The sequence below is a fragment of the Malurus melanocephalus genome, unplaced genomic scaffold (genome assembly GCF_030028575.1).
Source record: "Malurus melanocephalus ecotype Western Australia unplaced genomic scaffold, MMel_1.1 scaffold_437, whole genome shotgun sequence".
In the NCBI taxonomy this organism is placed as follows: Eukaryota; Metazoa; Chordata; class Aves; order Passeriformes; family Maluridae; genus Malurus; species Malurus melanocephalus.
The window spans coordinates 81,390-93,455 of NW_026623669.1; the positions used below are offsets into that span (position 1 = coordinate 81,390).

Sequence of the window (12,066 nt, forward strand, 5' to 3'; positions counted from 1 at the left end):
CAGAAATGACGTAACAAGGTCAGTCCTTGAGTAAGAAGCTGCCTTCTGTAACAGCAAGCACACACACACCACCATGCACAGACTACCTGCTCCTGCACAAGAGAAGCCTCTCCTGTGTAGGCACTCAAAACCCACCTGGACAWATCCCTACTAACCTGTTTTAAGTGCCCTTACCTTGGTGTGATAGGGTTGGAGAATAGGACTTCTAGAGTCCCCTTCCAAATCTAAATACTCTGTCATGTGGTGAAGACAGCTTTGATGAACTTAAACTAAATGGTCAGCCAAATAAACTGCTGACTGCAAAAATATCTAATTGAAAGAATGTATTTATAATAAATTAGACTGTTAGATGGTTAAGAAAATGGTTTGATGGTGGCATCCAGAGGGTAGTGGTCAGCAGCCCAGAGTCCAAATGGACATCAGGGACAAATAGTGTCCCTCAGGGTCCATACTGGGACCAGTGTTATTTAATTAATGATGCAGACAATGGGATCGAGAGCTCTCTCAGCAAGTTTGCCGATGACACCAAGCTGAGTGCTACTGCTGTCACACCTGAAGGATAGGAGGCCGGCCATCCAGAGGGACTTGGACAGGCTAGAGAATGGGCACCTCATGAGGGTTAATATGATCAMGTGCTGGTGCCGCACCTAGAGCAACCCCCAGTCTCAACACTTGACTGGGGATGGACAGATCAGAACAGCCCTGCTGAGAAGGATTTGGGGTGCTGCTGGGTGAGAGGCTGGACATGACCCAGCCATGAGCACTCCCAGCCCAGAGACCAAACGTGTCCTGGGCTGCATCCAAAGCAGGGTGGGCAGCAGGGCCAGGGAGGGGATTGTGCCCCTCTGCTCTGCTCYGTGAGACCCCACCTGCAGGGCTGCATCCAGCTCTGGGGTCCCTGCACGGGAAGGACATGGAACTACTGGAGTGAGTCCAGAGGAGGSCAAAAACATGATTAGAGGGGTGGAGCACCTATCCTGTGAGGAAATTGAGATTGTTCAGCCTGGAGAAGAGAAAGCTTAAGTGTCACCTAATTGCAGCCTTCCAGTTTCCAAAGGAAGCCTAAAAGAAAGATAAGAAAGATGGAGAGGAATATTTTGCAAGGGCATGTAGTAATAGAACAAGGGGCCATGGCTTCAAACCTGAAAGACAACAGGTTTAGATTAGATATTAGGAAGAAATTCTTTTCTGTGAGGGTGGTGAGGCATGGCTGCCCAGGGAAGCTGGGTGGATGGGAAGTGGATGCCCCATCCCTGGGAGTGTTCAAGGCCAGACAGATGGAGCTCTGAGCAATCTGGTCTATGAAAGGTGTCCCTGCCCATGGCAGCACATTTGGAACAAGATAATCCTTATGGTCTGTTGCAAGCCAAACCATTCTATGATTCTACAATCTGCCAAAGTGATTGTGGTTTGTGTTTGTTCCCTGTTTTTATCATCTACACTCTTTGCAGGAATATTTTATGACACATTATTCTGTGACTAGAGAGGCCACACTTAAGACTCAAAGCACAGTAACAGATGTAAGATTAGTATAAGCACACTTCACATGAGACGAGTTGTAATGTCTGGCAACATGATAGGGAAAGAGCACCTGTCTACAACTTAGGCAACAAATATGTTCATGARTATGAGGAACTGTATAAATTTAGACCAAGTGGATACACTGCAACACTGTCTGCTTAGTACAATGCAGAGTAACACAGAAACTCCACCAATGGAATCAATCTTTCACTTGCAAGAACTAACGTGTGAAGCTACAAGTATACCTATGCCTAGCATTACTGCAGCACTGACAACTGAAATCCTTGGAGTAGCAAAGTTGGAAAACAGTGTTTAAAGAAATCCATTTTACAAGAAGAGCAGAACTATATGTTTTCTTGAATTACAATAGACAAGGTTATCCCATTCTGCTGCATAAAAATACTAGGAAGATTCCCTGAAAATATGCTTGCCTGGACAGCACATTAAAAAAAAAAAGAAACAAACATTACACTTAAGGTCACTTGTCATTCMCAAGTTTATATATGCAAACAAGAAACAAAAATAATCATACAAGTACCAGATAACCAATCTCCTTCAAGTCAGCTATGATTTCTTAATAGGTGATTAGAGCATATACTAAAGCAAAAATAACTGAACCAGTAATTTTATTTATGAGATTTTACTAGCTCTTCTGATCCTACTGTCATAACATGCATTTGCTTCCTTAGTAGTAGATTTCACTTTCAGTTTTAATTCCTCTTAAAAGATTGGCAAGCTTCAAAAGCCTTCAAGGCTTCATTAACATATTCTGAATGAAATTACACTAAAGAGCAGCTAGCTTTACTGTATCTAACACTCTAGCACTATTCTAAATACACTCAAGTAGATAAACTTATTACATTTTTCACATTTATTTTCATCATATGTTACAGACACTATCCATTTCAAAATAGTCCTAGAGAAGGTTGTTATAAATACTTAAAGGTAACACAGCACTGTGCTTACACTACTACACAAGAGCAGCTGTAGCAATGCAATACTGGAATTGATACCTACTACCTACTACCACTGTTAGAGCTGTCTTGAAACATCAAGCCACAAATTACTTTAAAAGCATATAGAAGCTGCACTTACTTGAACATGAATAATTATGGAGAGTGTGGTATGATTACTGCATTACTTGGGAAAAAAATTGTCTGACAAGTAATTTACCAATTACTATCACATTAACTACAAGTCCCAGCAGAAGGACAGCTCATTATGGCTTATAAAGCATGTACAGAGACCTCTCAAGAAAGCACATAATTCTTATAAGAATGTCTTATGTACTGTTTTTATCTTAATGTGTGATCCAGGAGCCTAAATTCCCCGGTCATCTCAATCCAGCCATTCCACTTGACAATCAAAAGCYTTAATCACTTATTAAAGTGTGCCTTTAAGCATCTTGTGAGGCTTTCTTTTCCAATAAATGTGCCTGTATCTAGCAATACAGATGAAATAAACGAAAATCAATCAGACGAGCTCTTTGATTAACAAAGTACAATGAAAAGCTAAGTGGTATCAATCTTATTCTGCACAGACATTACACGCACCCCGCAAATTTAACAGGAAATACCTAAGGGAAAAGAGCTTCAAGCTCAAGTTCAGTAAAAAACCTTGATTAGGAGTTGTCAGAAGTTATCCAGAGGGTATTAGTCTGAARAAATCAAGAACCTGTAACTCCTAACTGGGTACTTAGTGAAAGCAAGTGAAGGGGACTTCTAGAAGTTCTGGCACTCTTCATCTKAAGACTGATGTACAAACCTAACTTTTTCTGCCTGCAGAAAGCTGTTTGAATTCCACAGAAGCATTCAAATGTATCTCTAATGAGCAACTAGTAGTGAAAAGCCTAGCTGAAAACTCAAAATCAGCTTTTCAGCATGTCACAGTTAGTTTTGGGCAATGGGCCCAGCTCAGGACAAAAAAATTTCAATAACCTTTACTACCCAACACTTAAGGACTTCAACCATTCTCAGAGTGTGCTCAGTTTGCTTACATTTTCAAACCTGAAAGAGAACCTGACCAGTATTTTTTATTTCACATGGAAGAACTGTAACCTGCACCTGGATTACTTTGTATCTGAAAAGAATGCTTAAGGACTCTGGTCTAAACCATGTATTAACCATTCAAAGTAGCAGGCACATGGTCAGGTTTTTACAGTAACTCTGTACTGATACTGTTTCCCAAAAAAGTACAGTTGTCTGAGCTGCAATAGARACAAAAGCTAAATAAAGGGGGAATCTAGTAGCCAACCCCTTAACAAAGTTACTGTCTTTATATGAATTGGGATGTTCAATATAGACTGCCTTCAAGTGTTTGCAACTCCAAGAGATCCACTTCCTCCTCAAGTAACTGTAATTTTAGCAGTACTTCTTACAGGTTCAGTACAGTACTTCTTACAGTCTGTTCAGTCAAAAAATATTTTGTCTGGTCATCACTCTACTAAAACATCCCATATTATTCTGTCACTTGGGGCAGTTTTGATACCATCAGTGATGTTTTATAGACATATATCAGTACCTGTTGGGTGTCCGAGAAGATATTTCCAGCCCTAAACAATTAAACTCCTCAAAGAATCCATTATATTTAGAGAATAAGAAGGCAAGCATCTTTAAGGAAAGATAGTACATCTAAGAGTTTAGAGGCTCCCTCTCACATGTCTACAGCAGACCAGTTTTGAAGTGCTCTTCCCACAATTAACTGAGGTTTTTACATATACACTCTGCAGTCATAAAGACACCCTGTTCTTACTGATTTTACTCGGCTACTCCTGAAAGTTTTCTCCTAACTCTCCCCTCCTTRTTGTTGCTGGCATTTTTAGCAGAGATTCTAATACAAACCAAATAGCAACACCTATCAGTCTCACACAAAAACCAACTACAATATACAGATTGATTTTCACAAGTAGGAAATAACTTCTATCTTGCTTGAAAAGAACCATCAAAGAAACCCTTGGTCACCATTAGAAATGAAAAAGAAACCATAGGTTACCCTTACTAATGTTTTTTGTCCTGATCTGTAGTTCATGGCTTGCTGTTGAAATTAAACAGATGCAAATTACAGATCATTTCCTCATTTCAAGAAGGAGTATTTACTGATCAATTAAAAAGAAAAAAAAAAAAGGTACAATCATTGTTCTGTCTTTGCTCTCTCTTTAGAGAAACACATAAGTAGGTGAATTATCTGAACAACCAAGTTCTCTAAYAGGCACTAGATCCACATTCCTCCAGATCAGAATACAGAGAGACCACAACATTTCATAACACAGTAACCAAAGAAGTTATTAGTGTCTGGAGAATATGATCCAAACTAGATTCAGTTCTGTCAATTTTTTTGCCACAAGATTCACATTTCAAAGCAGCCTACAAGAATATTTGAAGATACGACACCACCAAAAATCCCAACAACAAGGTAACACAGACTAGCCTTTACATCAGAGAATATGCTCCCTTTTGACTGCTTATGTGTTATACAACAGCTAATGATCTGCCCTGAACTCAAGGAAGAAGGCAGTCATAACACTGAATAGTATCAAATGACTTACTGTCAATAAACTGTATTCTACGTAAGTATCATAGTCTCACAGAGACTCACACAGTCTCAACAGAAAGCATACAGCAAAAGGAATTCCTAGGTAAGGAAGAATATGGAAGCTTCCATATTCTAAAAAAGGCTTTTCTACAACTTTAGTACAAGAGTTTGATGGTACCACAGTGTGCATATGCTGTGCTTGTTCAGTTCTCCCCAAAAAGAGGAAGTCTGGCAAGCTATAAAAAGCCACACAAAGAAAACATATGAAGAAATTTACAGAGTCTTGTTGCTGACACTATCTGTAATTACACATCAATCTCAGTATAAACACCATGATAAATGTACATCAGTCATCTTCATACTCAATCAACAAGACTAGCTTTCTCTGAGAAGAYGCTTATACTCTTCCTGAAGTTAAGCACGAAAGCCTACATTCTCCAAGAAACAAGAGGGTTTTACACCCTTTCTACACAATTATTTGCAGAGTGCATAGGTGGTAGTAATATATTTTATCTTTTGGTTTGCAATAAATACAATCCAAAATAGATTCCAGTGTACATGATTAGTACCAACAAAAAAACCAGCTGAAAGTCAAGAGCTGCAAGAAAAGACTTCTTGACTTTACAAGAAGATCATGGCGAAGGCAGCTATGCTCAGTCTCAACTAATGACTTCAGGGGCATCAGGTGTGCACCTCTTACAAGTTAAACTTTTTAAAAAGCAGTTCATGTTTTGAAGATTATTTATTCCTTTATTACTCGGTGAGATACATTAAAAAATAGTTAATTTAGATATGGTAGTTTCTTCTTGGATGCAACTCTAAATCCCATTAAAGGAATACTTGCTCAGTAACTGCTAGCTGGAAGATAGAGCAGCAAGGTTTCTTTTCTTTTGCCATTTTAAGTAGACTTCTAAATAAATAAATAAAAGTTAATGGTGTCTTTTGGACACTGTTTGGGATTACCTGATACTTGCATTAAAAAAAGAAAACAAAAGCAAGCATGTCAAATTATAAAGCTGCATGGCGATCCTCAGCAGCATGGAAAGATCATCATTCCTGTGCTGACCACATGAGAGGGGTCAAGTACCGCCTGCATGCTGGTAAGGGCTTCTACAGCAAAGGCAACTGAAGTTCAGCAACAGTGGTGCCAGCGAGAGCAAAAGGCTATCTGCAGCTTGTGACRACACTTGCCATGAAGAACAGGTTATTATCTCAAGCTTCCATACTCAACAACAAAAACCCAAAAACCACACCAAAAAAAAACCCCAATAACCAAGTAAATTTTAACATCATTTTACAGTTAAATCATTAAGACTAGAGATTTAACTAATATCTTTTAAAGAAGAGAATCCTCTCACATCTTCCATCTGCACTACTGGTATCGATGTTTGATTACATTTCATCATGGGCAATCCTCATCATCTTGTCAGTGTAGGCCTTGCATCAGATGTGTTCTGCATCTAAGGTTTTGTTTTAATACAAAAAATATTAATTTTTCAAGAGCTTCCAGATTAATTTTAAAAGTATATTTACTAAACTCTCCTAACTAAATTACTTGAATATGTTACTTTCAGGGGCATGATGTGACTCTCAGGGATGTCCTGTGCACAACTAAGAGCAGAATTCGATGATCCTTGTGGGTCCCTTCAACTCAGCATATTCTGTGATTCTGAGAGTAAACATACATGCCTTAAAATACAGCCTTAAAGTTGGCTGCAATTTCTTAGAGGCTACATCATGCTTTTCCTATTTCCTAAATAATACATCCAAGTAATACATACAAAACAGTATAAAGTAGTCTGTTTTCACCCATTTTTCTTTGCTTTGCCTTCTGTTTTGTTAGGTGTTTTAAATAACAGCACAAGACAATTGCACCAAAGAATGGTAAATTGCATTATTAGCTTTACAGCAACAATTTAAAAATACGATGATTCAGTAAACTTCTGCAATTATATAACAAAAACTCATAGGCCTACCGGACCTACTACCAGCTAAGTTTTGAGTATACACCACGAATTCACCATGCTGGGAATTCTGGCATGCAGTTTGATCATATCTGACCCAAAGACTCCAGACGACTCTCCTGACACTACAGAGCTACTTGTCACCAGCTTCATCAAAGAACAGTGATAACTTCCCTTCTAAGATTTCTTCAAACTGTTTCTCTAATATAAAAAACTTGACCACTCCAGCTGAAGATTTCTCACCCCAGATTTCTGCCTGAAGCAGATGGGGTTTGGACAGCTTCAGCTAAAAATGTTTACAATTTTCCAAACAAAACAAGCTGGGAAGAGTCTGCGCTAGGAAATTCAATTGTTCCATGAATAGGCTTAGAACTCCCATTCTTGGGGGAAAGCCTTCACAAGTATTGGTTTTCTAGTCTTCAGGAAATTCACTCAAGTTATATTAAGAAGGACTTAAAACATACAGTTTACAAACCTGAAGCTTGGAAGCTTAAATTCATCTGTTGATTCCATCCGTTACTCATGCSAGGTCACCTAGAAGCTAGAGATCTTGTATAACAAAGGCATGCCCTACTGCCACACTTCTAACTGTGCATTTTACTGAAGCTACTTTACCAGAAGGATGTTCTCATGCAAAGCTAAAGCTCCTCCACTCTTCCTACCCCTCCATTGTTTCAGTTAAATTTTACAGAAACAAAGCCCTAAACACTTGGATATTACTGCTTGGGTCTCACAAACTAGATTTCAAATATTCAACTTGCATAGCTAAGTAACATGATGTGTACTACCATACTTCTTCATGCATAAAAGCAAAGCTGAATTTCTTCTAGAGAAGTAGGCCTGATTTGCAGCAACTCTCACCTCAAGCAAATAAGCAACTTTCGCTTCAAGCTTCAATACTCTCACCTCCTCCTGATKACTTCAGTCTCTCATGAAACAGGTTAGGAGTGGTTTCCTCATCAACAGGATTAATGACTTCAAAAGCAGTTTCAGTCACTTCCTCCTACATATATTGGCAAAGAAACCCTTGGGCTCTGATGTCTTTTTTCCCCTCCTTTGGTAAGCATGACAGAAAAGATATTGAGATAATGGGGTTTTTTAACAGCACCCATTTACAAATTTTCACTGAATTCAAATTCCAACACAGTGGGATAGGATGATGAGAGATGCCAAGACATTACTTCTTATCTTCCACCAACAGTAAATATTGCTGAAATACAACAGTGTGCATGTTTAGCTCTATGCAAAACATAAGGTACAATCTAACAGAAAACCTTAAGCTCTCTGGTATGTTTTCAAATTTAAAATTTAATGTATTTTTACTATTCTAGCATTGTAACTGAAAGCTAGAAATCCCACAATGACTACAATTCAGTCCGACAGAAAATCTGCTCTATGCCAAGATATCTTCTTCCTTTCACAAATAAACTTAGAACTTCTATTCTCAAGAACAGCTTCACAGCCTTTCCAGTTAGGAGAGAGAATATGCTGCTGGAACTCAGATCGTCTTGTCTTGCTTTTCTAAATTTCTCTAAGAACAAGTTTACTCTGAGTTAATACATAACACAGAAAATGTATTAGATGTGAATAGTCTTTGGCAGAACAAGGCTAAAATACAATTTATTCCAGAGTAAGGAAGTATTTGCTGCCCTCTAGGAAAATCCTTCCGGACAATGATCCACCATCTTCAAGAGAGAAAGAAAGAGACATCACTGCAGGTTTCTGTGTTCAGTAGACTTCTCTGGCTAACTGCAGAGTAGGCTATTGCACCAGTAATGAACTATGTATGCATTACTATCCTGTTTCTTCTGAAAGTTCCACCTCAATCTAAAATATGGATTGACTTCTGTGGCGAGCAGACAGTCATTCAGCTCTGCAGAAATGTGGAACCCCAGAAAGCACAGGATGTCCTGTACATGTTAGAGAGTAATACTATCTTGGTCAATCTTCAGTGCCACATGTGAATGATAGGTCTTTCTGGCAATAAAAGTTTAAAAAACCTATTCAACAGAGTAGTGCTATTCCTGTTGTTGACAAAAAGAAGAACAAACAAAACACAGTAATACAAAGTACTGCAATAATGAGAACACTAAGCTTTCTCCAGTAGTTCTAGGGTGTTTTAACCCTCAAAAACCCACATGTGAAGCACTGCCCACTTAAGTTCTTGTAATTGTCTCTGAAGGTCTGACAACAGCAAATTACTGTGTAGCATGTAAATTACATTAGCTCATACAGATGCTCCTAAAAAACTGCAAAATAATGGCTCCAGCTCAAAATCTTAGTTGAAGTTGTATTCTACTGCCAGCTAAGAACATGACACTGTTGAAATTCAGCCCATAAACAGTGACTCACTTAGGTTTCTACATTCTTATAACCTCATATACCTCCCATTTTTAGGAGGACATTACTTAACCAGTCTTCCCACCTTCGGCAAGATTCAAGGAATTCTAGAGGTTTCCAGGGAGATAACAGGAAGCAGTACTCAGTAGCAGGATCATGGTTCTACTAGCAGACTGTACAGGTTTAACCATACTGAGTGATAACCGGATGAAATAGGAAAAGAATTTGGCCTAGGTAGTAGTTTTTACAACACATACACCAATCTTCAGGGKTTTTTTAAGTTTCCACCTCAGCATTCTCTTCATCTCACATTCAATGGGAGTGCCCGTTTTTATTCTTAATATTAAAATATTAATTATTTTATCACAGCCCTAAGAGAATGGAAGTTATTTACAGTTTCACATCTCTCAACATCCAGTTCTGATTGTGCAAGAGCAACCCTTCTGACCTTCGTTCTTATGAGCACCATGGAAACAGAAAAGCAACCCATAATCAAGAAGGAAACTTCAGAATTAATTACGGTAAATATACAAGAAAATTAACATTTGAGGGGAGTGAAACTATAAAAAAGAATTCCCTAACTCTTCACTGAACATGATCCCAACTGTGTCCGAAACTGGATATAGTAAGTACCAAACTCACAAATGCTGCTCATGTAGGCAACTTCATCTATAATATTTCACTATCCCATTTTCTCAAGCAAGACATCTGTTAACTAAAATGTTCACACTAATTGGTCTGGCCWCTGTCAGACTACACAGAAAAACACAACTCATCACAGCTCATCTTCCCCGCCTCTCAAATAAAGATTCCGGGGTAAAAACCTGGGGTTTGTCCCACACACACAYCATCTGTACCTGAAGAGGTACGTCAGCACAGAATAAAGGTAAGCAGGTCACACAGCTCCAAACTCATGTTCCTTGATTTAACCCCTTACAAGAAACAGGCGATTGTACACAATGTTCCCTATAGATCAGCTCTCACAAACGTTCATTGTCACCAAAGTGTAGAACACAAAACTCTAGTAATTTGCTATTGGGTTCACAATGTAGGCTTAGATTGCCTCCTGGTCAAGAGTTAAATTCCTATTTCTTAAGTTTTTTCCACTTATTTGTAAAGATACACACTTTATCTATCTCTTTTGGGGCAGAAATCTCACTGCCCTGAATTACTCAGCCCTGAATTACACTTCAACACTCATCTGCTCAAGAAGATGCATCTTAGGAGTCACTTTCCCAGAAATGTACCACACATCCGGTGCCTTTGCTGTCAGGTAATAGCTATGCCTCACTTTCACAACTCGAGCACTGCGCTCACCTCTTAGTTTACGTAACGCAGCTTCAAAGGTTACACCCTTCAGCAAAGTTACAGCCTGAGGCGACCTATTCGAAATCACATCCATTCATTACCCCAGGTGACAGGAGGTATCACCTCACGGAACGCTTCCAGCCAGTCACCCCTGCCATACCGGCTTCCCGYGGTGGGGATGAAGCACCTCTATGGACTGCCAGTCGTCGCCCTGATCCCGCCCGGGACACGCCGGGACTCACACATCACAACTTCTGCCCGCGCGAATTAACCCGGCGCCGCCGCCTCTCCCCGCCCCGCCACGTGTGGACCCGGGGCGGCGTTTTTCCTGGAAGCCTGTCGCGGTCGGGCCGCTTTCCCGCTCTGCCCGGCCGGGGTTGCGGAGGGGCGCAGGAGAACGGGCGTTGCTCCCTCCTTGCCCCCCGCATCCCTCGGGCTGCCCTGTCACTTGGGCAGGATGAAGGCGGGGGTCGAGGGAGGAGCCTCCCGCCGCTCAGGTGGGAAAACAAACACACAAAAGGTCTCGCCAGGACCCGCAGAGGGGTTTTACTCTCTGGGGTTTTTCCTTCATGGGGAAAAAGGGGGTCCCGGAGCATTCCGTCAGGGCGCGCTCCCCGCCGTGCCTCCGTTACCCCCAGGCCCGGGAGTAAACAAAAGCGGGAGCTCACAGAATGGCACATGGGTGGAGACGGGGACCCCCGAACCTCACAAAAGGCCGGGCCTGGGATTAGGGAGACGGCCGAGAGTCCGCCCGATACGCGAGTTCCCGCCTGACCTGCTTGCCCCGGTAGAAGAGGCGCTGGCGGTCGGGGCTCACGCGGAAGGTCTCCTGGATCTTCTCCCGCAGACACTCGATCTTGGTGAGGCGGCTCAGGTCGTCGATGGTCTGGGTCTGGGTGCCGTCGATGGTGCGGACCTGGATCCACATGGTGCGCGCCCTCCCGCCCGCTCGGCCGACCGCGGGCAAAGCAGGGCGGACCTGGGCAGGGGGTAGGAACGGGGACCGCTCCGCGGATGAGCGCCCGCGGCGTGGGAGGTGCAGGGGAGKGGTCCGGGCTCTTTGTTCGGCCCGGCGGGGCAGGAATTTCAAACCCCGCGCAGCGGGCGCGACCCTCCCGCCCGCAATCCGGGCCGCCCGTACCGCTAGGCGGGGCGCGGAAGACGGAAGGGGAGCCTAGCGGATCCCGCGGCACTCCCCGATYCCGCCGAGGCAGTGCGGGTGACGGCGAGTCCCGACGGGCCGGCGGTGACCAGGGCTATGCGGATGCGCCGGAAGCCATCGCCCGGCCCGGGCACTGTTTACCGGGGAGCGCCGCCGCGCTCACATGGAGGTCACGGCGCCAACGCCGATCTCGCGAGAGCGCCCGGCCGGGCCGTGCAGACAGCACGGCGGGGCGGGGGC

At 42.2% G+C, this 12,066-nt stretch overlaps 1 protein-coding gene across 3 annotated transcripts in view; it reads right to left on the bottom strand.

Moving 5' to 3' along the window:
* The window catches only part of UHRF2 (ubiquitin like with PHD and ring finger domains 2), a 75,845-nt gene extending 63,800 nt beyond the window's left edge, over positions 1-12,045 (bottom strand). For 2 of the 3 annotated variants that reach the window (XM_057380107.1, XM_057380106.1), the window contains exon 1: positions 11,440-12,045. In XM_057380107.1, the coding sequence (XP_057236090.1) occupies positions 11,440-11,592 (153 nt within the window). In that variant the 5' untranslated portion in view covers positions 11,593-12,045. The remainder of the gene's footprint in view (positions 1-11,439) is intronic. The other variant, XM_057380105.1, reaches the window with a different exon arrangement.
* Between the last annotated feature and the right edge of the window lie 21 nt (positions 12,046-12,066).